This window comes from Solanum verrucosum, unplaced genomic scaffold, assembly GCF_900185275.1.
Source record: "Solanum verrucosum unplaced genomic scaffold, falcon-dt-bn FXZP01000261.1, whole genome shotgun sequence".
Taxonomy (NCBI): domain Eukaryota; kingdom Viridiplantae; phylum Streptophyta; class Magnoliopsida; order Solanales; family Solanaceae; genus Solanum; species Solanum verrucosum.
In genome coordinates this window covers 15,246,331-15,272,135 of record NW_026019969.1, presented here as the reverse complement: position 1 = coordinate 15,272,135, position 25,805 = coordinate 15,246,331, and the positions used below count along the sequence as shown (strand labels likewise).

General features: G+C 34.7%; 5 protein-coding genes and 1 pseudogene across 6 annotated transcripts; all 6 read right to left on the bottom strand.

Annotated features, from left to right (window-relative positions):
- Positions 1-1,074: 1,074 nt before the first annotated feature.
- Positions 1,075-1,694, bottom strand: LOC125815254 (dirigent protein 23-like). The gene has a single exon (XM_049494688.1). The coding sequence runs from the start codon at positions 1,692-1,694 to the stop codon at positions 1,143-1,145; it is 552 nt and encodes a 183-aa protein (XP_049350645.1). The 3' UTR covers positions 1,075-1,142.
- Positions 1,695-4,480: 2,786 nt separating this feature from the next.
- On the bottom strand, positions 4,481-6,605 carry LOC125815235 (probable amidase At4g34880). Its single transcript, XM_049494667.1, has 6 exons — positions 6,387-6,605; positions 6,006-6,314; positions 5,667-5,881; positions 5,328-5,570; positions 4,960-5,158; positions 4,481-4,834 (listed from the first exon to the last, which is right to left on the bottom strand). The coding sequence occupies exons 1-6, from the start codon at positions 6,603-6,605 to the stop codon at positions 4,481-4,483; spliced, it is 1,539 nt and encodes a 512-aa protein (XP_049350624.1).
- Positions 6,606-7,152: 547 nt separating this feature from the next.
- On the bottom strand, positions 7,153-9,848 carry LOC125815236 (probable amidase At4g34880; annotated as a pseudogene). The gene is made up of 5 exons (XR_007442163.1): positions 9,332-9,848; positions 8,456-8,670; positions 8,024-8,264; positions 7,704-7,902; positions 7,153-7,539 (listed from the first exon to the last, which is right to left on the bottom strand). The product of XR_007442163.1 is annotated as a probable amidase At4g34880 (transcript).
- A 306-nt stretch (positions 9,849-10,154) lies between these two features.
- LOC125815244 (uncharacterized) lies at positions 10,155-12,777 on the bottom strand. The gene is made up of 4 exons (XM_049494678.1): positions 12,598-12,777; positions 11,947-12,080; positions 11,397-11,713; positions 10,155-10,711 (listed from the first exon to the last, which is right to left on the bottom strand). Exons 1-4 carry the CDS (start codon positions 12,746-12,748, stop codon positions 10,360-10,362), a joined length of 954 nt encoding a protein of 317 aa, XP_049350635.1. The 5' UTR covers positions 12,749-12,777; the 3' UTR covers positions 10,155-10,359.
- A 2,423-nt stretch (positions 12,778-15,200) lies between these two features.
- Positions 15,201-17,655, bottom strand: LOC125815238 (eukaryotic translation initiation factor 4B3). The gene is made up of 2 exons (XM_049494669.1): positions 16,371-17,655; positions 15,201-15,550 (listed from the first exon to the last, which is right to left on the bottom strand). The coding sequence occupies exons 1-2, from the start codon at positions 17,567-17,569 to the stop codon at positions 15,472-15,474; spliced, it is 1,278 nt and encodes a 425-aa protein (XP_049350626.1). The 5' UTR covers positions 17,570-17,655; the 3' UTR covers positions 15,201-15,471.
- Positions 17,656-19,201: 1,546 nt separating this feature from the next.
- On the bottom strand, positions 19,202-23,982 carry LOC125815725 (probable magnesium transporter NIPA6). The gene is made up of 9 exons (XM_049495271.1): positions 23,773-23,982; positions 22,306-22,362; positions 22,115-22,205; positions 21,863-22,023; positions 21,632-21,759; positions 21,330-21,467; positions 20,779-20,871; positions 20,557-20,674; positions 19,202-19,793 (listed from the first exon to the last, which is right to left on the bottom strand). Exons 1-9 carry the CDS (start codon positions 23,894-23,896, stop codon positions 19,705-19,707), a joined length of 999 nt encoding a protein of 332 aa, XP_049351228.1. The 5' UTR covers positions 23,897-23,982; the 3' UTR covers positions 19,202-19,704.
- Between the last annotated feature and the right edge of the window lie 1,823 nt (positions 23,983-25,805).

Genomic DNA, 25,805 nt, shown 5'->3' with positions numbered 1-25,805 from the left:
AGTTGTCAGCCCTCGTGGTTTCAACTACAAATCTCGTTTATTACTCTTTCTGTTTTTATTTTTAAATGATCCACTTTGATTTAATAAAGAGTTTAAAAATATAATTTTTACTGTAGTTGTTAGTAGTCTTGTTCAGCTTGTGTTTTTCTGTAAATGATCTTATTAAAATAAGTTTAAATCTATACATAAATAATAAATCGACGATTCTCTTAAATTGATTTTGGCAACGGTAAAGCAGTCTATTGCAGAATTAAATTTACTCTTCTACAAGAAATTGTTTTTTCTTCTTTTTCTTTCTAGATGCATTTGCTTCTTTTCCACCTATTAACACAAAGTCAACAAATTGCTGATCATCCCCAACTAGCGAGACGAACGTGGAAAGGAAATACGACGATTTCGGACCCGTTTGGCCATAGATTTTTCAAGTAATATTTGGAGAAAAAAATTGACAAATAGTGTTTGTCCATACAATTTGTCATTATTTGGCAAATATCCCAAATTTTCAAATACTAGTTTTTTCTAATATTTGGGCCAAATCTCATTATTGGAATCTTTTAAAAATTGAAATTTTACACCAAACTTTTATCTTTTACAAAAACACCCTTTATAGTAGTTGTTTGCGTTGTATTACATAATTTTTTACGTGAACACCAAAGTAGTGATGAAATATTCAATGAATATGAAAGTGATGATATGATTGTTGATAAAAATGATGAACAATCGGCTCAAAGTATTAAAGTCATGTGTTTTGTCTACTTCACGATGTATGGAATGATGCCTGTTGCACTCACTCCAAATTACCATATTGCTCCAGTGTCATGGACACTACTTGTTATTTGTTGAAACGTAGATCCAATTGACTTGTAATACAAACTTATGGTTAGTTTTGATAGTTTTTAAAACTTATGGATATAAATCATATTTTTTTTAAAAAGTGAAATATATTTCCCAAATACATGGTGAAATTTCACCCAAATAATATTTGAAAATCTATGGCCAAACGCTAGCTTCATCTTTCTCGACATGTTACCTCATAAACTCGAGTCGTTCTATGATGATGCCAAGAATGAAATATTTAAATTGCCTGAATAATATCGGTTATTATAGAACTAAAAAGTTGCTTACAAAAAATAAGAAAAAATTCAAACATATGTGACAATTGTAACATTGTAGCCAACAATTGCATCACCATTAGAATTTGCCGAATAAGTTCGAGCAAGAGCATACCCACGGGCCAACCGAAAAAGCCCGGTCCCACCAACGATAGCCATCTCACGAACCGGGTTCAATGCCGGGTTCAAGCTCAATAGGCTAAATGAACTCCCTTGATAGATACCATCTGTGAACCCATAACTAACCACCATGATAAGGCCCATATCAGTTTGACCAGCAGATCCATATAGTCCGCGGGCTCGACCTACTAGCTTTGAAGTTGGTTCAGGTCCAATAGTAAGTGGATCATCAATCATCAACAAAGCCCCAAATAAGGTACTCGAATTGTTAGTCCCAGAAGCTTGTGCAATTTGAACTGCACTCGGGTTTGATCCACTGAGTTTGTCATGGAAATAGAATTGAAGAGTTGTAACCACCTCTTTGCCTGTATCAACCCTCTTAGCCCATGACGCTTGGTTTTGTGCTTGAGCCACCCATGTAAATATGGTCGCAAATATGACAAGCAAAACAACTTTTCCCATGACCTCTCGTAGCTTATGTTGCAAAGAGAAAAGAAAAAAAAGATGAGAGAGCAAGATTCAGATATGAGTTATCGGGACTGTTGCAACACAAAATTAATCAAATAAGATATGATGAGGGATAGTGCTATTTATAAGTAGAGTTAAGGAGATTAGTTATAAATGACTCTTTGGCATGTAAACAAATTAAGCAAACTGCATTACTAACTAATCTAGCCCCACACAAAAGTTGGTACAGTTTTTGTTGAATTCTTGAGAAAATAAATAAAATGTAGAGTTTTCAGTAATGGGCATAAAGTCAAGTAAGGATTTTGCAGTTGTAGAACATTAAATCGTGCATTGTTTGCCCTAACAAAAAATACACAAAAATAGGTGTAATTTTCAAAGAGTTTTAACAACATAGGAGTAGATGGGAGAAATAGGTTATTTCTAGGTTTACGCTAGAGATAATTGATCTTTTAGGATCTTGTTATTCTATTTAAATAGTAAATGTCTACATCGAACCATTTCATTAGAATCAGACTACTCTGGACCAATAAGATTTGCTTGGTTATGCTGCGTCAAATTTTATCTTACTCCTTGTTTTCCTTTTTTTCTACAAAAATTGTAATACTAATTGAATTAATGTTGCTCTATTTAGAGGAACTAAAATCTTTATTGACATTTATATAAAAAAGTACTCTGATTAGTTATAAATATTCATATTTATTAATGTCGCTAAATATAATATATTGATAATTATATTATTGCCACCAAATCCTTTATTTGTTATAGTGCAAGCCTAATGTCTTGTACGAAATTATAATGAAGAAGAGTACTTAAGGTGTGACCAGAAGGTTAATAATGTAGGTTGAGCATTATGACTCTTAAGTTCAAATTCCAATATAGATAAAATACTAGATGATTTCTTTCCGACTATTTTAGCCTTGAAGTGACATTATTATCATATGAAATTAGCTAAAATGCGCACAAACTGATTCAGTCACCATGATTATTTTTTTAAAAAAAAAGAATAGACAAATAAGAGTTGGTAATTGTGTGTGTTTAGTTCATCAAGTTTACCTACCCCTTAACTACTATATATTCCAAGTGTGGGCGTCAACAAAAGCATCCAAACTCAACAACAATTGAAATGACAGACCAACCACGAGAGTGTTTCCTACTCAGAAATTAACAAAATTAGTACTACTGCATAAAAACATGATTCGTTTTGACTCATTCAATTGTGATGAATTATTGATCCACTTGCTTATTGCCTCCGTTAATTTTGATTCGTCCAGTTCAATTTATTTAAAAATTAAATTAATATATAATTCAAACTGATTTATGAGGAATTTAATTGGTACTTTAATTTTTTTTTTATAGAACAACAAACAAAGAAATTAAAACTTATTTTTTTTGTCTCAATTTATGTGATGTAATTTACCCGTATATAGAGTTCAAATTATATAGAAAATTTTGCATTCCAAAACTACAGTTTAATGTTTAGTTTGGCATGAATTGCCATCACAAAAATTGGACGAAAGTAAGTATTTGTTCAAATCCTACTTTATTTTTTCAATTCGATTTGGTTCTTTTTCATTCTGTAATCATGATAGGTGTTGGTCCTAAGGGGTCTGATTTGATAATTTGATGAATAATATTTGGTAACGTCTCTGTTTATTAATTCATCAATTTATTTACTCACCCCATGACTATGCTTAATTAAAGCATCCAAAATCAACCGTCATTAAGGGATCGTTTGGTACAAAGATGCATAATATAGGGATTACTAATGCATGATTAGTAATGCAAGGATTAGTTTTTATCAAGCGTTTGGTTCATGTTTCCCATTTAATCTTATGTTTGATTTAAAATTCTAAAAAAAAAGTTCTTTCCTATTATACCCTTGAGTTACTATGAGATTTTATATTTCATTTAATTTGTCAAATTAAATACTAAAATATATTTAAAAATTTATTATTAAATTTTGAGGTGTGATATGCCACCATAGAGATCCTTGATAGTACGGTATATTAACCTTAAACTTAACATAGATTTAAGGCTACTTAAATTGTTCAAATACACAACTTATTTTTTTAAAAAAAAATAGTTCATCGACGAACTACATTTAAAAAAAAAAACTCGAAAAAACCAACTCAATATAACAAATCAAACATGGAGAAAAAAATATTAATTTGTGAAATCATCAAATTACATGGAACGAATTTGGAGAATTTAAAAGAATATTTATAAATATTCTCATATAAATAAAATAGAGCATTAAATTAAAAAAAAAATAGGAAAAAAGATTTGGAGATAGTTTAGTAATTTAGGGGTCTTATCCAAGGATTGTTAAACCTTGGATTAGTTATCCCTCTCTTTTCTAGGGATAAAATAAGACCTTGTATGAGGTATAACTAATTCATGGATTAGGTTAAATAAAGTAACCAAACAATGTTTTTGTTGGACTAAATTTTAATCCATGGACTATTTTGATCAATACCTCCTACAAAAATACTCTTTAATTATGATATTTTTTTCTTTTTAGATTGACATAATTATTACTATTAAATTGTATATTCATCGAATTATGAATATGTTAAGGGCAAATTTAGGAAAGAAATTAAATACCTTTTGATTTTGTCAAACATCAATTATTTTGTACGGAAGAGAGTGTTTGATATTTCAAATTCGATTTTCTTTTCGCTCCTTAAGATTGAGTTACATGCCTCTCTATATTTCAAATAAGAAATGCACACAGCAAACAAAAGGAACATAGTACATATTTTTCTAATAGTAGTACATATTTAGGGAAAAAATGTGGGAGGCTTTCTAATTAGAGTTGCTTGCTCAAAGCCATAGGCAATTTCAATTAATTTAGGCTCTGAGCCTTTCAACCCACTAAAACAAGTGCCAATAGGCACCCCTTTGTCATAAGCAGCTGGCACACTAATTGCTGGAAATCCACCAATTGCAAGAACTGCAGCAACACTAGAGCCAGCAGTAACCAATGCATCCAACTTATACTTTTTCATCAACTTTTGGAATCCATTTCTTGTTAATCTTGACAAATTCTTCAAAGCTTTCAATTCTGTTTCCCCAATTCCATTTGTAGATTCAGCTGCCAAAAATATATCTTGACCAAATTCCTTTAGCATCTCCTGAAATGAGAAATCAAAGTTGAGTGACTTTCTGTGAAACTGAAACTTAGTTGGATGACAACTAGTGAAGTTAATTCGGTCATATCGACACAATCTTGTAGATTATTTGATCATGAATAACGTACCAGTTCGGGATTTTTTTGATTGAAGATTATTATATCTGATAAGGATCGAGCAGGGGAATCAATTAGCTCTTTTAGATAAACATTTAAGGCTATCTTGAATTCAGCCAATACTGCTGATGCTTCACCACTCAGATTAAAGTCTAAAATTGTCTCAAGGTTGGCTATCATCACATTGTCTACCAAGACTGCACCTTGTTGCCTGCATTTGAGGAAAACAGGAAATTGTCTGAATGTGGTCTTTACACTCCAACATGATATTAAAATAGGCAGAGATCCTAAATTCAACTCTCACTGCCATCCGTTATATCTTCACAGATTAAGATTTTAGACGTCACCTTTTTAACAAATAATGATATCTTCAGAATTACCTTAGTGTTTGGAGATGTTTCTCAAAAGCTTGAGCGAGGGCAGGATTATTAGTGAAATTGAAGAAGGGGTCTCTCACTATTCCAATTCGCTTGCCGTTAAGGCCATCTACTTTCAGAAATTGAGTATAACCACCACGAGGAATGAATTTAGCTGCTGCAGCAGTTGCAGCTGCGTCATTGTGGTCAAAGCCTACGATGGCATCAAGAACATGAACAGCATCTGCTACTGTTCTGCCAATTGGCCTGTTCAACCAACGCATATGACAAGTTAGTATTGTTGTATTGGTATCGTTCAGAAGAAGTATCAAATTAACGGATGTGGATTTAGAATGTGTGTACCCAACAGTGTCTTGTCTAGGTGTAACTGGGATAACCCCTGCTAGACTAGTGAGTCCAACGGTTGGTTTGATGCCTACAACTGCATTGGAACTGGCCGGGCATAAGATTGAACCACGGGTCTCTGTCCCTATTGACACAGATGCCATGTTTGCTGCCACTGATATTGCTGATCCACTACTCGAGCCACAAGGGTCCGCGGAGAGAACGTAAGGATTCTGCATAGAAAAAGTGTGTACCTCATTAGTTCATTGCATAATTTTCCCATCATAGACTGCTTTTTAGTGGTGTTACTATTCGGAAGTATTTTTTTTATAGCTCCAGTTGACATATATAACTTACCTTTCCTTGTCCACCTCTAGGGCTCCAGCCATTGGGCGCCTTTAGCGCCCGAGTGTGAGCCCACTCGCTGAGGCTAGCTTTCCCTAGTACAATCGCACCTGCTTTTCTCAGCTTTGTCACTACACCCGCGTCACGGGGCACCACTGATCCCAGTAATGAAAATGATCCAGCAGTAGTGTTAAGCTTATCTTTTGTTGCAATGTTATCCTTAAGAAGGATTGGAACACCATGCAACATTGACAAAGAGCTTGCTGACTCGTTCCTCTCTTTGTCAGCCCTGTCAGCTTCCAAGAGTGCATCGGGATTTATCTGTTAAAGACATAATTAAGTAAATAAGAATATATTTTTATATGAGATAATTACACATTTCAACATAATTACCTCAATGACACTTTTGAGAACGGGATTAAGCCGTGAAATTTCTCCAAGGTAGAACTCCACGAGCTGCCTCGATGTAAGCTGGTTTTGGCTAAAAGCAAGGTGCAGATCGCTAATGCTAGCTTCTTTAATCGAGAATGCATGGCAAATATCAATATACGACCATCCAAAAAGTGATATGGCCGTAAGAGTAAGTAATGCGGACAAAGAATAAACATTCATGTCAAGCAGACCACCTAAAAAGTGGATCTAATTGCACTTCACTCTCCAAATTATTTATGATATTTGAGTCCACAGGCTCTTTAAAATCTCTATTGAGTAATTTTGGTCAAAGTACTTATGCCGGCGGTATCCGGCAACTGTCTCCTTATATGGAGGTATATTTTAGATCGACTAATTAGATCCTGTGCCTTATTCTTTCTTGAATTAATCAACAAAAGGAATAATTCAGCTGGGTGCTATTATTCTGAAACAGAGAATGAAATCTAGTCATAATAAAGAATGGGTATAGAAGAATTAAAAAAAAAAAAAAAAAAAAAATCCTCAACAGGGGATCGGAAGAGAACAATTAAGTGAGAAACAATGTCTCTGAAATTGGGGGGAAAAAAGAAACAATTTAGCACAAATAGTCAAACTTGAAGAAACTGTTTTGACTACAACTAAGATTTAGCATTGTGCAGTAAAATAAAAGCATTCTATTCTATCAGTTCAACATTGCACCATTAGCTCCACATTCAGCAGCAAGCAACGTTCTTTGCTTTCTTTCATTCCAAATATACTCAATCTTCAGGGTAAAGCAATATTAAATTACAGAAGGAGGTCGTCGAACTTTGCTAGATTGCTCAAAGGCATAGGCAATTTCAATCAGCTTTGGTTCAGAACCCTTCAAACCTCCAAAACAGATGCCAAATGGCATGCCATCACTTTCATACCCGGCTGGAATGGTTATTACTGGGTAGCCACCTATTGCAAAAACGGGAGAGGCACGTGAACCAGGCACGACCATTGCATCAAGCTCATGGTGGTTCATCATTTTCTCAAATCCATTTTGTGAAAAGTTTTTCAACTTCTCCACAACTTTCTTCTCTTCTTCTCCATATCCGTCTGTCTTCTCGGCTTCTATAAAAGTATGTTGGTCAAACTCAGCAAGTTTTTCCTGTAATCAAAAGATCCATTGGACATTTTCATGTTACTTAAAAGTATGTAAACCACAAAAAACAAATGACAATTTTTATTCCACTTCCATCAAACCGTTCCTGTTTCTAGCTATTAGTTTTACTTAATGCCTAAAGACCTTTTGTTGAAAATTAAAGTGCGTACCAACTCAGAGTTGCGTTCATTAAAAGCAATAATGTCGGCCAATGACCTGACAGGAGAAGTGACCAACTCTTTCAGGTAAGCATTGATCGAGCTCTTGAATTCAACCATCATCACCAAAGCTTCACCGCTATGATTTGAATCCATTATCTCTTCAATATGTGGTATGCTCAGGTTGTCTACCAGAATTGCTCCTTCTTGCCTGAAATTCCAACAGAAGGTTCACCAAACAATTACAAATTAAACAAACTAAAAAGGACTTCTTATTTTTATTTGTGATTTTGCAGATAAAAAGATGACTTTGAGGTATCAAAGCTTCATACCTTAACAAATCTAGGTGATGCTCAAAAGCTGATTTTTCGAGTGCTCCATGTATCATTTCCACAAATGGGTGTCTGACAATGCCTATTCGCTTCCCTTTTAGACCATCTTCCACGAGAAACTGTTTGTAGCCACCCTCAGGAATATATTTAGCTGTTTCCGCGGTGACTTCATCTCTTGGATCTGATCCAACAATTACAATCAAGCATGTAAACTGCATCTGTAACATTCCTGCATATAGGCCTGAATAACAAGGAAATGTTCTGTTTAAGACAGCTTCCTTAAAAATTATCATCAATCTCCTGAACACACCTTAACTTGTGCAATGATATGATAACAGAACACTGGTCAGATTTCGGATAATTACTCTTCTACTTCTTGTGTTAATCAGTAGTAATAAATTTAAAGAGAGCAAGTAAAGAAAATAGGCTCACCCAACAGTGTCCCAGAGGGGAGTCATTGGTATGATCCCAGCCCGACTTGTGAGCCCAACAGTAGGTTTCAGCCCTACAACTGAGTTATGATCCGCTGGACAGATGATGGAGCAGTGAGTTTCAGTCCCAAGAGAGACTGCTGCCATATTTGCAGTAACAGATATTGCACAGCCACTACTTGATCCACATGGTGATCCAGACGGGCAATAAGGATTCTACATATTTTGAAAAGGTAAATGTAATACATTCTTTGGAGGAGCTATTAGATGCTTGTTATGTTAAAAATTGGATAGTTAGTCTTAGGAAGCTCGAAGATGATATATAATACTCTTCCTAGCTTTACCAATAAGAAGACGTATTCAATTCTATACTAATAGTTCTGAAGCATGAAAGATTATCCAGACAAGGAGCTTTAGGCTGGTAATCTGCACAATCTATTGACAAAATACAGTCATCTCCTTTTAGAACTATAGGTTCTTACTCTCTGTCTACATTTCTCAAATTATTTTTCACGTTATGCTTTCTCGTTTGGCTAACTGTAAGGATTATGTGACACATACAGCCAAGGAGTTCTAATCCGGAAACAAAGATAAAGTGATGAAACTAAAACTATGCTTGAATCTCTCTCTCATGTCACATGCAGCTAGCTATAGACCATAAATTTTGAAAAATTATTTTTAGACCAATTTTTGGGTTTTGGGGACTTTCACCTACAAAACTTGAAATTTTTTACAAGTAAAATGCATGTCTAAACACAACTTTAAAATCTCAATTTTTCTAAGTTCCAACTTCAAAATTTATGACCAAACGAGAGCCTTAGGATCTATGGAAAGAGAGCATCATCTAATAAAGAAAAGGAGAAAAAGAGTAACGAACCACTCCTTGTCCAGATCGAGCACACCATCCATTAGGAACTCCACTGAGAGAACGAAACTTGTACCATTCACTCATACTTGCTTTTCCCAAAATAATAGCACCTGCTTTTCTCAATTTCTCCACCACTCCAGCATCTCGCGGCACTTGAGATCCCAGCAGAGCATATGAACCCGCAGTAGTATTCAACTCATCCTTTGTCCCAAATGTATCCTTAAGAAGCACAGGGATTCCATGTAACTCCCCTAAAAAACTTCCAGTTTCAGTACTGTTAACTCTGTTTCTGTTAGCCTCATCAGCTAGATTTTGGGCCTCCGGGTTCACCTCAATAATCCCACGAAGCAGCGGATTTAGGGTTTCGATTTGGTGAAGGTAAAAGTCGACTAGTTTTCTTGCGGTGAGTTTGCCTTGAGCAAATGCTTGGTGGATTTCTTTAATGCTGGTTTCTTCAATCTTGAAAACCGAGCAGCCTTCCATCTTTGTTTTTCTGATTCAAGTTAATTAGTGGAGATTTATCATCCCTTGCCATGTGCATTATTCATATGAAGCTACCTTTGCTTGAAGTCTCAAACATAGAGCCGATAGTCTTGGGGATTACTTATTATTTTAAGCTTTAAGCCAGCTGTATTTGGTGCCCCAAGAAAATGTTAAAGTGTAATGTTGACGGATAGGAAATTAAAAAAACAACTTTCATTCAATTTCATCTTTACTATACCTGCTTGCAATCAGAAAATAAAATTGTAATATTGACATTTTGAGATGGCTAAAGTGTAATGTTGACAAGCTTATTGTGGGAAAATAAGAGGTATCAAATGAAGTTCCACCGTACGGAAAATTTCAAAGTAGTTCTTTATTTTCATACTGTAGCAATCAACAATGATTTTGGGAATCAATAACATACGATTCCAAAATACTATGACGTACAGAGCAAATGTAGACACAAGTATACGCCAACAACGTATTACTAAATAGAGAGTAATATAAACGTGATTAACTCAACTACAAATCAATTAAAAGTACACTACTAATAATCACTTGCAAGGATTGAACTTGCAAGTAGTTCTTCCATTTCCAGAATTAGCCCTCAAGAAATTCAAAGCTGTATGCATAACTTGTTGAGTTGATCCCATTAATGCCCAATTCATATGTTGAATAACACTCAATGGATGATAAGGAAATTGTACACTGTTATAAGAATTCAAAAGTGCAGTTGTCCCTTCTCTTAACAAAGTTTTATAAGGTTCTCCTCTGCCTTGCATACCTTCCCATAATGTTATATCACTTCCATATTTTCTAGCAGCAATCAGCCCAAATACAACACCTACTTTCAAATCTGGATTTATTACTTTCCAGTAGCAGCGGTATTCTGGCATCATCCAGCTCCTACAGGTAAAAAGAACGTCACATTTCTATATTTAAAATAATGTAATTTTAACTTTGTGCCTAGTCAAAAGTTCTTGTTGTACAAATGTTGTCATTGTGTAACAAAATTGTACTAATTTCTTTATCTGATGTCAATATTTAAACAATGTTTTTAGCCCTGTTTGACTATGCTCCACCGACGCTGGGAAAAAATTTATAGCAACAAAAGTAGTTAAAGATGTGAGCAAATAATGGTCCAGATGTACAGACCCCATAAAGACAATTCCTTTTTAAAGAGAGTAATTTAGCTATGCATTTACTGCTACAGTGTAAAAGATTTTGCATAACTGTGAATTTAAATGGTTGTAGTAAGGTGTCGTTTGGTAGTTGGTTTGGAGAACAATCATGCATGTATTAAATTTTGCATAAGTGATACCACATTTAGCAGCTAGTTAAGAGGTAAATTATTCATGTATAAAATTAATATGATGTTTGGTTTGCAATCTAAAACCCGCATAACTAATCACTACATAAAATAATACATAAATTCCCTTATAACTAATCAATATATTACTTATACCTGCATAACTTTAACCAGCTACCAAAACGACCCCTAAAAGTGTTTTATATTTCATGTTACTAATCTCACTTTTTAACATATGAATATATCTTCTAGGTGACGTTATCAAGAAAATGTTAGACTTACTGATGTGGGCAAGCTGAAGCATCCAAATAGGGGAAATGAGGCATTGGGGGTAAAGGAGGCCATGAGGGTAAATGAGGCAATGAGGGAGTAGGTGGATATGGAAGTGTTGATGGTGGTGTAGCAGGGGAAACAGGGTTGGGGTGTGGCTGTGGGTATGAAAATTTTGGACAGAAAGACATTGGATCTGAAGGCTGAGAAATCAAAGGATCAATTGTGTACATATTCATATCAAACATCCTAAATATTAATCTTGGTGACTTTCCTGGTCCTCCTCCTGTCCCACATCCTCTTTTCCCTTGCTCATTACTGCTTGTAACCTGTGGAACAATAATAACAATTACGTCTCAATCTCAAACAATCTGAGGTCGATCATATGAATCTTCATTCATAGTGTCACTTCATTTAAGCTCATCAGTCTCATGCTAATGTCATGACGAGTTGATTTCTCAGATGTTTAGTGTGTTGAAGTAAAATGGAATCAAGAAGAAAAGTGACTTTCTGAGAAATCAACCATCGGTATAGAATAAAAAATGAAGTACTTTAGATAAACCTGTGCAACACAGCCACTCAAATCTGGATTTCCATCAAACTTCATGGCAAAATTTCCTAGCCAATTTGTTGTATCTTCTCCCCATGTTGTCATTTGTCCATTGTTGTCTGGGCACGCCATTGCTACATTTATTCCTGCACACAATTTGGCACTCAAAAACTTAAGTAACAATGCTAGTAAGAAGAGGATTCTTTTCAAGTCTAATCAAGATTCAAGACTGAAAAGGGAGCTTTGATGCAATGTAAAGAGTCTTTGTCATAGATTCAAACAGTGGAAAGTAACTCTTCCAGAAATGTAAGGTAAAACTACGTACAATAAACCCATTGCGATCCAACCCTTTCCCGATCCTATGCACAGCAGGAGCTTTATGCACTATGCTGCCCTTATAACCAAGATTTTCAAGATTCAATTTTTCTGTTATAATCCAAGAATATCAAGAAGAGGACAAAACATTGGATAAGAAATATCAAAAAAACCCTGTCCATAACGGGAGCTTTGTGCACCGTCCTGCCTTTTAATCAAGATTTTCAAGACTCGATTTTTCTGTTTTAATCAAGAAGCAGGACAAAACATTGGATAAGAAGTACCAAAAACAGAGTTGATTATAATGTCATATGGGAACTTAAGTAGTAATTAAATAGTTTTAGTTACCATTTAGAGGATAATCAAAGAGAGAGATTTGGCCATCTTTGCATTGGTCACAGAAGACAGTTCCAGAGACCATAGTATAACCATGAATTCCCCGAATGGCTGCTGCAACAATTAGAAAAGCTGTAAAGTAAAGTTTTTGTGACCAATCCATGATGTTCTTTTGAGTTCTGATGGCAAGAGAAATATGGAGTACTTAAGTAGTAGCCAGTAATGGGTTGGTTTCGACTCCAATCTTGAATGTGAACAAAAAAAAAAAGCAGGGAAGGAATTTATGAAGCTTTGGTTACACAGCAACACTCAACTGTCTCAATTAATGAGTTTTTTGAAAAATTGGCAAGTACTATTCCCTCTCTCCGTTTCAAAATAAGTGTCGTTGTAGCTCATTTCATATCTATTTTAAAAGAATGTAAGGTATAGTTTACTAAATTACTCAATTTACTGTATTTTTCTTGAGATTTTAGAAGTATTACTTATTTAATACTCACAAGGATATAGTTTAAAACAACTATTGTTATTTTTGTCTTGATTTTTTTAAGCGATATTTATTTTGTGAGGGAGGCAGTATATTGGTACCGAAATTCATTTAAGATATGGTAAAAATCATTATGATCCAGCTTTTTATTGCAATCACCGACCTTTCTTATTTGCCATACTGCTTTATGTACAGATGGTACATAATTATAGACATAATTGCACATTAAACTACTACTCTTTTAGAAACTTAGTTTCATGATCACTTAAATATCCTTCAAATTAATGTATCCATGTGTTTTAGGAACCATGAATATAATTGTTTTTAATTAAAGTGTCAATTTTAAAGATTCTTGATGACCCATTACAACTTAATTGTACAACTACTTTTGGATCAAGCGTTGAGGCATGTACGCAATAACAATTATTCTCTTTTAGGACTTTCGATCAAGCGTTGAGAAATGTGGATAGTTGTACTTTTAGGACTAAGTAAGACAGACTTTGAGGGACAAATAGAAATAAAGCTCCCATATTCTTTCTACAATACATCATTATTAAGCATTCGTTAAAAATTAAACCAAGAGTCATATGTCTCATGTGACAAGAATTGCTCATAAGAAAATGAATTATTTATTTAATTATACAAATGTGAAACGAAAGAAAGTTGCAATTACAGCTATGACTTTCAAATTGAGGAAACATAAAGTGTAAATATGCAATAATAATAGACAACATCTTGTTGAGAAATGCAGTTTCCAGTTGAACGTTGACAAACAGAGTAAAAAGCAGGTCCACTTTTGGGTTATAAAGGGATATCCGGTTGATGTGTGTGTGGTAATTATATAATAGTATCTCTTACGGTTGATGGTTAGTTGATTATCTAATTTTTCTTATCAAAATTGTTATTACTTTTCTCTTCTTTTGTTTTAATTAACATACTATTTATTGTTTACTGTTATTTCTTACATTTGATTTTTTTTCCTATACCTAATTTGATACTTTCTTTTTTAGTCTGTTTCAAAAGAATGATCTCTTTCCTTTTTTGATAATATTTTAATTTCAGCTTTCCACGTACCATTTTTAAGGCCACAAGACTAAAGAACAATTTTGTATATTTGACATAACTTTAATTTAGGACCATAAGATTCTGAAGTCTTTTTTATTTTCTTAAACTCTGTATCAACTCAAACTAGGTCACTCTTTTTGAAATAGAGGGAGTATAATTTACTTGAGTTGAGGATCTATTAATAAAAATAGGAAATAAAATTACATACATATCAACTCTTTAATTTGATTTCCATTTGTAAATTTACCGTGGTTGATGCATAACATATTAGAGAGCCGTCCGAGTCGTGTGGACTGTGGAGAAAACAATAACAATAGAACTACAAATGACACAATGATGTGCTGTCGTACCATGAAAATGTATTATGATTGATAATTAGAGACATTATTACTTAATAGTAATGCAATTAACGTGTCAACACATCGCAAAAGGACTAATCTATCTTTGAAGATAAAATATGTAATCTGAAGATCGCCACATATCTTAGAATAAATGAATGGACCTATTTCTTAGAATAAAGTTGTCAGCTTATTTTATAAAAAAATCTATAATATAGCTTTAGCTTTGGATGTTAAGTGAAATTGTTGCAAATAGTTCTTTAAGAAAATCGAAGTTACCGTTTCTTATCATAATGTCTTTTTGATCTCTTGCCGACCAACTCGAAACCAGGGAACACACAGCAAATGATCAGGTTGTCCAAAGAATTTAAACTATAACACACATTCTGTATTTTATTCTAACTTCTTTGATATGTGTTACTCGAACCAAAAACATTTCAAAAACAGATAATATGCATATATTCTATTATCCGATGAAATATTGATATTTTTGTACTATTCATGATATGTTATTAAAAGAAAGCTCATTTAAAGCTTAACCTACTAGAAACAAAACGTTAGTATTTCTTAAATTTAAAGTCTAGAAGAAGCAGAGTGAAGAGATGAGAGTTCAATAAAGATGATTCTTCATTCCAGTTAGAACTTAGAACATTTATTTTATACTAACAAGAAGAACAGAACATGATAAGAATCACGGAAAAAGTCCAAAAATAAATTAAGAGTGATCATCAAAAATCAAAATCTATCATCTTTAACAGTCTTTATCCCCTTTGTGTTCCACACCCTAAGAATGATGCTTAAGAACAAACAATTCTAAATTGAGTCAACAGAAAAAAGAACAAACATAAATAGCAAAATGATAATGTTGGTGTAGGTACACAGAAAACAAAACACTAAGAATAACAAGTTCTATCAAAATTGCCTCAATGCTTCGCATCACATGAATCTATTTCAAACTCTGAAGGAAACATAGCTCATAAACTTTTACTTCCTTTGGCATCATATTTGTGGTTCACCACCAGATTCAGTAGTTTCCTTTACAGTTTCTTCAACAGCCCCGTTTACAGTTTCCTCAGCACTACAACAAAACATTACAAAAATGAGTGTCAGGAACCATGTCATTTAGGTACAAGACTGGTGCACAATCAGCAAAGTATGTAAAACTCAAAGCTGCGGCTCAAACAAAACAGAGGAACAAGAGAGAAAGCTCCCCCATCCACAGCATAATCGACCCAATCCTATCTGACTCCAAGTTGACTCCTTGCCAGAAAATGCACTAACCAGAAGCAAGAATCAGCACATCAAGCATTTTAAAGCCTCATTCTTTTTACAAGTTAGTTAGAGTTTGTACAAAATCATATGTATACATTTTGCATCCAAACCCCCACTTTATTACCCTAAATTAGGAGGAAATGCATCGAATACAAATGTTCCTCTGAGGCCAATACATGGGAAAAAGGGGAAGGCAGCTTTTTACTGCATTGCTCGACACCAAGGTTGTTCACTAAGTCCTACCAATGAGTGTCAGGTCCAAGAGCTGGTTAATAATCATTCAATATCAAGCAAGCAGATAAAAAACTAGTGTCATCAATGGCTTTACAACTACACTTGGACTATGTGAATACACGACTACATCATACTTGGTACACACCATGCTCTAGCATATGAGTATAGGGAGTTAGATTTAGGGAAATCCAGCAAACAATAAAAGTAAGCTTAACATAACTTGTTAAACCCCTAAACAAGGCTACACAAATATCTATAAACCAATTAACTAGTCACAGTATATTTTGCGAATAGCAAGCAGTAATAATCAATGAAGTCACGAAAAATTAAACAGCAATCAGCATACAAAAAGCGTTGATAAATCTAGAATCTAACATAAGAATCCATCAGACCTGGAAGGAGGAACTTCATTCAGCTCGGGCTTCCTCCAACTCTTCTCGGTCTTGTCCTCGCGAAAAATCAGCTTCCCGTTAGGACTCCCCCAAGCTTTCTTTACAATCGGAGCACCATCACTGGACTCAGAAGCCTCCTTTACCTTCAAAGACTCAAGCTTTTGGTCAATCTCCTTCCAATCCTGTCCCTTCTCCTTCAATACCTCCTCTCTTGGTCTAGCTGCCCCAAATGGATTAGCCCCTTTCGGCTTCGCCACAGGGACAGGCGCAGGCTCATTACCGTTCTGCTGTCCTTCACTCAACGGCAATGTCCTTGGTTGCAAATTCAACTTTGGCCTACCACCACCAGCAGAAACTCCGTTCTCTTCTCTCTTCTTCCCCCAATTTTCTGAATCCACGCCACCGTTGGAATCATAGCCGCCTCTTCTTTCCCTTAAACTGTCGAATGCACCACCACCGGAGGCAAATCTCCGTCCACCTTCTTCTTCCTTCCTTTTGGTCCACCGATCCGAATCGGAATCACTACCGTTTGACCCAAAACTCCCTCTCCTATCAAATCTTCGACCAGAAGAGGGTACAAATGCTTTATTCGCAGCCCAATTATCAGATTCATCAGCTTTAGACTGGGAATCGGAGAAAAAACCTCCCCTTTCACCCCTCTCCCCTCTTCTTTCAAAACCATTACCAGCCGATGTTTTCTTAGCTGCACCCCAATCATCAGTCTCGTCGGCACGAGAGGGAGCAATTTCCCTATCGGTATCCCTTCGGAACCCTCCCTGCCTACGAGAATCGTCCGACGAACCCCTCCCCCCTTGCCTGTCGTAACCGTACGATCTGAAACCACCTCCGAGTCGAGACTGGTCAAGTTCCTCCGCAGTACGCTCGCGAGGACCGGTGGGGAGCATCAAGACTTCCTCCGGTGTCAGGCCTTTGGTTGCCGCAGCGGCGGCAGTTTGAGACTGCTTAGCAGCGCTATAAGTGCTGAACTCCTGAAGGGATAGGGTTTGTGGCTTCTTCTTCTTCGTTTTGGTGGTGGCGGCAGCGGCCAAAGATGGATAATCGGCAAGGCCACCGGCACCGCCGCCATTGGAGTGATTTTCAACCTTCACTGACTCTTCCCTTTGAAGCTCCAACTCGTTCTCCTCCGAATCAAGTGCCCACGCGCCTGGTTTTGCCCACGCGCTCACGGTTGCCGCCATGTTTGCTCTTTGCTATTGCTCTTTGGACTCTCTAACTCTGTGTAGGTTTTTTTTGAGAGAATTCGCTTTCGTTTCAAGCGAAGAAATAGGTTTTTAGGATCTGTTGATTTAATCCAACGGTCAACGTGCGATAAGAAACGATTTTACGGAATAGATTCGTCTTGATCAACGGTCGATATTAACTCCTTCGTCTGAAAGGAAAAGGACTTTGCGTTGATTATATAATTTTTATTTTTATTTTTATTCAAGACGTGTAAATGTGTAATTGTAGACCACAAATATTGCATTCCATATCTTGCTGTAATAACTAAGAAATTACAGGTAATCCTCATAATAATTTATTGATAACTAGAAAATAAAGAGGGAAAAGGAAAACCAACAAGTAGAAACACTTGAAAAAAAAAGAAAGAATTAAAAGGAGTATTATGAAAAGAAAAAAAGAAAAAGATAGTGAGAGCTTGTGCTAGGATTTATCATGAATGAATAAATTTCAGTGTTTAAAGAAATAGGCCTCTTTTATATCGACTTAAGACTGATAATATGAACAAAATTATATCGATTGAGTTTAATAATAGGTTTAATGATTTATTAAATTCCTTACTAATAATTTTGTCAAGCTTTTCCAATATGTTGAGTATCTTATTACTCCTTCCTAACTAAAAATTACTAAATTAAATTCACAAATAGTAAATAGTCTAATACATATTGATAGTAATTCATAAACCGTTCTCTAATCTTAACATCAAACGAGAATTACTAATTATGATTAAGTCCTAAAAATATGAATTACAAGTAGAACCTCATTAAATTAATACTCGATTAATTAATAATCTTTTTAAGATAATATTTTTCTTCGATTCCGACTTGGGCCAATGGAAAAAATCATTCATGTTGATAAAATAATATAGCATATTTTTAGAAGACCCCTATATAAATATATGGTCCCATTAATATTATAAATTAATAATTCTTTAAAAGTACAAATATATCTAAAGACAATTTAGTGAAATATGATTCTATTGTGTTCTGTTTGTTTATCAAAATTTAAATCTAGTTGAAATTTATCACTTGCATCCAAACGTTTTGATGTTGTCTTTTCGAACTATAGCATAAAATTGTGAAAAGTTCTAGATGTGATAAGTGATGTATTGTATAATTTTCAACTTTATCATCAACATTGTTTTTTCCAATAGTATCCACAATTTCTTCTAAGTTTTGGACCTCTGAACATGTATCATTTCCACCCATCTGACAGGTTATTAACATCCAATTTATTGCAGTTACAAAGATCATTAATCATGACCTCAAGTTAATGAATGACATTTTCACAAGTGATTTCATTCAAATTCTTTGAGATTTCATCCCAAAGGAATTTTACGATGTTGAAACATTCTTTTAAATAAATAAATACTAATTTATCAATTTTAAATAATACCTCTATAAAATAATAATATTTCATGGTCCCACGAGTTTTATTGTATAAGGAAAAATATTGTGATGGTAATTGTCTAACTATGAGAATAATTTGGGTTATTTGATCATCTATTTATGCTCATACCTTACAAGTGCAACAAAACAAAAAATGTCCCCCGTTAGCTTTTTAGGCTAAATTTGTCTACAAAAAGAATAATTCATCCAATCACTCTTAGATGTGAAATTAGCTCACCATACAAACATGAAACAGATTTTAAAGAGTGGCGGGTCAAGAATTTAGCAGGCCAGATTTCCATATCATGAACTCCAGAAAATACATGATCTAACTTACTGCTGCAACTATGCTACATTCTCACACTATAAAACTCCTAAAATGTTGCACCAATTTGGTGGCACAATAAATTACAACATGAATCAACTAAAATCCTCTACACAGCCAACTGAATAAAGAGACATCACCGGGTATGTACAAACCTCAATTTGAACAGCAGCACAGCAAGGATCCATGCCAAGCTTCAGTTACAAGGTGACTTCGACTCAATAGCCTTTCCCAAAATTGTGCTTGTACGAGAACTTGTCTCCCACTTGTAAAGCTCAACATTGCGGAGCTTGAGCAAGAATGCTCACAAATTAAGCATCAGCTGTGGATACAGCTTCAACTTTTGCAGTCGAAATCTAGAATCTCTATCAACGAGATGATATCAGCGGAAATAGTTTGAATCATTCAACATTATGTAATGTCCATCCTCCATAACTTTTATATCTTCTCCATCATACCACGATATATTTCCTGCATAAACAAATGGATTATAAGCACAAACTTGCAATACTTTTGAGTCGTATAAATATATTGAGGCATCAATTTGGAGTTCCAAGTCTAGCTTCTACAGAAGCATTTCTATGAACATAAAGTATACTCCAGACCTGAACTTCTACTGAAAGTTCTATAACATCAAGATTAATACCAGCATGTGCTTAAAAATTTCTGCCAATCACTAGCTCAAGGGAGTCATCAGTCCCAATGTCAATTAAAGGATGCCAATGTGTCACATGATGGAAACACATGCTCTTTTAAGATGTTTAACCATAGAACCAAGTACCCAAAATTAGAAGAGCATGTGCACCAGTTAAGAAAAATTGGAGCAGCTAATCTCACTATTTCACCATATGCTGCACCGCAAAAATTTGTGCTCCTTTCGTGGTCTAGCCCCATAACGAAGAGGAATAATCATTGTGAAAGGTCGAGTAAAATCAGACGGAGTACAGATTCGATTATTTTATTTGTGTTCCCTACCATCTTCATTGAAATCAGAAAAACACAAAGTAACCAAATTTAGAAGTTTCATTGAAAATAAGTAGTCAAATTGACCTAAAATAGGATAATTACACCCAAATCAACATATGTTTTTAGGTATTGCAGACCTACAGATCCAATGCCATACATTTTAAAAGATTTTAGACTGCATGATATCAAGGATATACATACATCAAGATGAGAGGCATACGATTTATTTAGCTGGGTAGCAGGTACATGCTTCAACTTCAAATTTTACCTGGTGGATTTGCTGGTTCTTGTTCTCTAGTCAGATGGAGTAAAATTGTTCCTGAAAGAACTGTGATAAATCCACAGATCTCAGATACTATGCTACTAGCATCTTGCCCAGCCCAGTCCTGCAAAGAAATATAACAAAGCAAATGATGGGTTCGCAGCCTTTACTCTGCATACATATTAATGGAGGACCACAACAAAGAATAGCTTCAAATTGATAACATACCTTGAACATTATTGCGCTTGCAATGATGGTCAAAGTGGTGAACATTACATAATATATTGGAGAAACAATTGCAGCATTGAATGTATCCAGTGCCTATCAAAATGATGCATAAATGTTAGAAAATGCTTCAGACCCCCTCCCCCCTCCCCCCCCCCCCAAAAAAAAAAAAATTGCCATGTGAATAATCCTGAAATATCATGCATATCACTAAATTGCAAAACCAAAAATTAAGCATAATAGCATGCACTGCCCATTTACTGCACTTTGTAATGGTCAAGGAGCATCTCAAGGTTCATGTAATAAGGAAAATTTTAATATCGTAAAGCCATTACATGGATATCGTAAAGCCAAATAACTACAATAGGAGTATCATTCAAATTCAGAGGAATTGACATCCATCATATATACACATGATGAATGGTCTGAGTTAGTCCTGATTATAGGCATTTGTTTTAGAGAATTGGGAATTCACGCTAGTAAAGGCAATGCAAATGACTTATCAGATGGATTACAGCAGATCTCAGTCAAGCTGGAAAGTATTATGCCATTACCCTGTTTAGATAATTTAACTGCGTGATGATACAGATTACTGCAGCAGCTAGAAAAAACCAAGTCTGCGGAAAGGCAATCTGACTAATTCCTTCCAAAGTAAGTTTTATTGCAATTCCAATAGCCTTTATGCTGACAACCTGCAAATACAATAAATTAATAGAAAGCCACAGAAACATCTTGACAGGCTAGGGAAGTGTTCACATCTGCAAAACAGCTTTATGTCCAAGAAGAACGTAGTGTACAAATTTTATGTAGGAATAAAGATGATGACTTGAAGAAGCCTAGAAGAAAACATAATTACCGTAAGTGCACCCATTAAGGAACATATTCCCAAATATATCAGCATGTTTGTCTGCCCATAACGAGGTTCATAATGAAACATCAAAGCTGCTACTATGGAGATTGTTGCTGCTACATAAATCACAAATGCTGCAGGCAAAATCAGAAGGAGAAATTCGTAATGAGCTCACAGGAGAGAGAAATACCATAACCTATAGCAAGATAAACAGGAAAAAACACTAAAAGTCCAGACCTGGTTGAATTGCCAAAATCCAGATTTCTTGTACAGAAGTTGGCATATGCTCCTGAGGTGCATGTATAACAATTACCACAGATCCTACTATGCACAATATGCATCCCACTACACCTAATCGTTGTAGCCGTTCCCTCAACATACAGTGTGCCAAGACAGCACTATTCAGATTCACCAAGGTTAGTTATGGAAACATCAGCAGGAGTTCCTTGACAGAGTTTCAAAACAGCACATAAGACTTCAAAATCTCACCTGATAATTATACTCAACGCACCAAGTGGGGTCACAAGAACTGCTGGAGCATAAATATAGGCCACAAAATTGGAAACCTCTCCAACAATCACTGCATAGCCAAATCCAAATGTCATTAAGACCACAACAATACTAATGCATATTTATCCTGAATGAAGTTTACTCGTGGAGACAACTCATGATCCACTTACTTGTAATCATGCCTGCCCACCAAAGGGGTTCAAGCAAATAAGTATAGCCTCCAACTCCTGCAGTGAAGATCACAGTCGCCAATAACTGTTTAACCAGGCGAATTGAAGTTGACAAAGTATACAATAAGGAAAAAGGATACGAGAGAAAATGTTAAAGTTATTTGGCCAATTAAAGTACTAAATGGAAAATTGACACACTAGACTGCAGTCTGAAAAACAAAACAGTATAAACTTTCAAGCAAAATATGCTCCGCTACAAGTACAGCCATAGGTTACTCCTTGTGAACTCATAAGTACTTCATGGATAAAAGATTCTGCTTGCACTATAATGTCCAACCGAAAATGGTTCTTCTTATGTAATGTATGGATTGGCAAGATCATGAATAAGAATAGAAGCTGTTCAAACTGGCGTTGCAAAAATTTAATCAGCTAGAAAACCAAGTATTATTTATCAATCTTCCTACTCATGGTTCAAATTAAAGTAACTGACAAATGGGATTAGAAACATGAATGCCAAGAATCCAATTCGCCAATTCACATCATGTAACTGTTAGCAGAAAAAGAATGGACCTAATGGGGTTAGAAACGTTGTCAACACACACAGCACGAAAACGTTAAGATGAATAGTTTGCCTTTAGACCTCATATTTGATAATTTTCGCATTTCCTGTCCATTTCCAAATAATGGATTTCATGTGTTCCATCCCCCACTTCATTTGTGTTTCCAACACATGCCTGAACAGTAACACCTGACTGAAAGTGATCCTTAATGAAAGTGAATCCACCACCGAAATGAGCAAAATCCTAGTAAACTTAGCTCTAGTTGTATGTCAGTAGCACTGTTTACCAGACATATCTACCAACCCAATTAAGGAACAGCGAACTATCTTAAAAAAGATTGTCATGATCAATCAAAGTAGAACCAACAATACAACAAATTGAACTGAACAGTTCACTCTATATTGAAGATATACAATATCATAAACATGCTTAGGAATTAAGTACTGTATAGAATAACAACATCTACCAAATAAGGAATTATAAATGCAGTACACTCTTTCACTAATATAATTTTTCCCATGTGAGTTTCACAAAGCATATCGGTCCTAAGCCATGATAAAGGAGGAGGGATGGTCAGTGTAAAGTAAGCCGACTATAATGAATCTTTTGAATATCGAACAGGCGTCAATTGAGAGGAATGGAGTTCATAAGGGATAATAATTCGGTTGATTGATATATTATTTCACTAATATCACACATTGAAGCAGTTCACAACCCAAACAATTCGCAGTTAACTGATACATTATTTCACTAATATCACACATAGAGCAGTTTCTCATCTCAACTCCATACTTAATTGCTGGAATTGTGCATCCATACAAGCACTGCAACTTTAATGCAGGAGCAGTTACATATACACAAAATAAATGAGAAATCAAGCAAGCGAACACATTGTCCCAATTCAGACCTGCTCGAGTGCCAGCAGCAGCAGCACGCTTGAGACCTTTCTTCTTCAAGATAAAACTCGTTCCAATAAACAAGCTTGAAACCATTGCTAGAACTAAACCAGTTGTGTTCTCCGAAAAACCCATCCTCTTAATTACTTCTTCAATATATATATATACACACAATCAAACAATCAATCTGTAAGAATAACCCCTCCACTATACCCTTCCTAATTCTTCTTCTTCTGTAGGTATATATACATATACACTGTCAAAAATGTAAACATATACAGAACCTGAAAGAATGTTAGTTCCACAAAATTCTTACAACTGTATATTGGGAATTGGGAGAGGGAGATCTGAAACAGCTGAAGAACAAATTTAACTACAGTTTCAGAGAATTCTCTTTCTCTTCTCCCTCCCCAATAACCCAAACTTATCTTCCACTGTAAGCTTCCGCAATATGTTACTCCTCCTTCTTCTTCGAAGTTCACTGTAACGCGGGGACAATTTTTGTTAGACGTGAAAAATGAAGCAAACTTAACGCCGTTAATATGAGCTTTGAGGAAAATGATCAGATAACGGTAACGAGTCTAACGAAGAAGGCCACCTCAGCCGACAAACAAAAAGGGTGTGAGCTGTGACCCAACTGACCCTAATCAGTAATCAGGCAGTTGCCGCATATTCCCTTTCATCTCTAAATAAATTAATGTGCTATTTTCACTATTTGATTTAATTAAAATAAATTTTAATACATATTTTAAAATGGAGTAACAAGATCTAAACGATACCTAATTACGTTTACAAATCGCAGAGACTCCCTCGTGAAATCATGATTCAAGATTCACATCATCACAGTTTATTATTCTATCCTAATTCACTTTCATGATATAGAATCTTTTATAATTAGCTTTTAACTAAATTTTAATCGACCAAGGTAATAGAGTAATATATATATATATATATATATATATATATATTTTATTTTTTTAATTTTCATTAGGATCATCTCTATTCTAGGTATTTCATTTAATTTGAATAAATCTATGTATACCCTATCGCAAATGGGCAACATATTGATTAGTCCACAGACACTAACTATAATACTCAAAAGACTCATGTTTCAAACGTTTTAGAATAGCAAAAGGGTCCTTTTTCCTCTCTATCTTGCGAAAATAATTAATCTCTATTGTGTATATATATATATATATATATATAAAGTACTTTTATCATTATTCAATTGACGCAAATGTACACCTTCTCTGTTATGATTGTCGAACATCCAATACCATGTAGGGATGGCAGTGAAGAGGGTTGGGGCGGGTTGAATTTAACCTGAATTATAAGAGTCAGGAGCTAAAAGGGTAAAAAAAAAAAAGTGAAATTTCTAAAAGAACAATAAAAAATAAGTTAAAATTAAAAGGGCAACATTTAGATAGAAGGATAACTCCATAAAATTTTATGCGGAAAGGTGAAGTGTCCTTCCGAGACGCAAGATGACAGTGTACTTGTAAGTCACAGGACTGCCTGCACCTTGCTTTCTAAGTTTTGTCAAAAGCAAACAATTAAGGTGCAAAGTTTGCCTTCTTTTAAATATTTTTCTTACATTCCTTTAGAATTTACTTTTTTGCATGTGAATAGTTATAGTGTTGAATTTGATTTAACACTATAAATTTTTTAAGAAAATAAGTAGAAATACTGTAGTGTTATTGTTTAATATTTTCAAAAATTTTGAAATATAATTTTAAGAAAATAAGTAGAAATAGTTTTTTGCATAATATGTACGGTTTGCTTTTTAAATGAATTGATTTTTAATTATTATTTTTAAATAATACTATCAATATATGACTCTCTTAGTCCCTCTAATTCATATAAAGTAAATTGTTATAGTATGACACACTCCTTAAGAAAAATATTCAAGGACATAAATCAAAATGCTACTTTCTACTATAACTCTTTTAATTATTTTCAAAATTATTCTGTTAAGTTAAAAATCATGTTAAATGGATAGTAAATTCAATTATTACCTAATAATTTATATTATTTTTTAAAATTT

Bases quoted from the DNA above. Each gene is read 5' to 3' on its own strand.
- LOC125815238 (XM_049494669.1), bottom strand. From the start codon at position 17,569: ATGGCGGCAACCGTGAGCGCGTGGGCAAAACCAGGCGCGTGGGCACTT. The intron at 15,551-16,370 runs GTCTGATGGATT...GTTTTGTTGTAG, and splicing joins AATGAAGTTCCTCCTTCCAG to TGCTGAGGAAACTGTAAACG.
- LOC125815244 (XM_049494678.1), bottom strand. From the start codon at position 12,748: ATGGATTGGTCACAAAAACTTTACTTTACAGCTTTTCTAATTGTTGCA. The intron at 12,081-12,597 runs GTAACTAAAACT...AATTGTGTGCAG, and splicing joins CTTTGATTATCCTCTAAATG to GAATAAATGTAGCAATGGCG. The intron at 11,714-11,946 runs GTTTATCTAAAG...ATTGTTCCACAG, and splicing joins TGAGTGGCTGTGTTGCACAG to GTTACAAGCAGTAATGAGCA.
- LOC125815235 (XM_049494667.1), bottom strand. From the start codon at position 6,605: ATGAATGTTTATTCTTTGTCCGCATTACTTACTCTTACGGCCATATCA. The intron at 5,882-6,005 runs GTAAGTTATATA...TTTTCTATGCAG, and splicing joins CTAGAGGTGGACAAGGAAAG to AATCCTTACGTTCTCTCCGC. The intron at 5,571-5,666 runs GTACACACATTC...TTGGTTGAACAG, and splicing joins CCTAGACAAGACACTGTTGG to GCCAATTGGCAGAACAGTAG.
- LOC125815254 (XM_049494688.1), bottom strand. From the start codon at position 1,694: ATGGGAAAAGTTGTTTTGCTTGTCATATTTGCGACCATATTTACATGG.
- LOC125815725 (XM_049495271.1), bottom strand. From the start codon at position 23,896: ATGGGTTTTTCGGAGAACACAACTGGTTTAGTTCTAGCAATGGTTTCA. The intron at 20,675-20,778 runs GTATGTTATCAA...ATTTCTTTGCAG, and splicing joins CAAGCGCAATAATGTTCAAG to GACTGGGCTGGGCAAGATGC. The intron at 19,794-20,556 runs GTAAAATTTGAA...TTGTTTATGCAG, and splicing joins AGAACCAGCAAATCCACCAG to GAAATATATCGTGGTATGAT.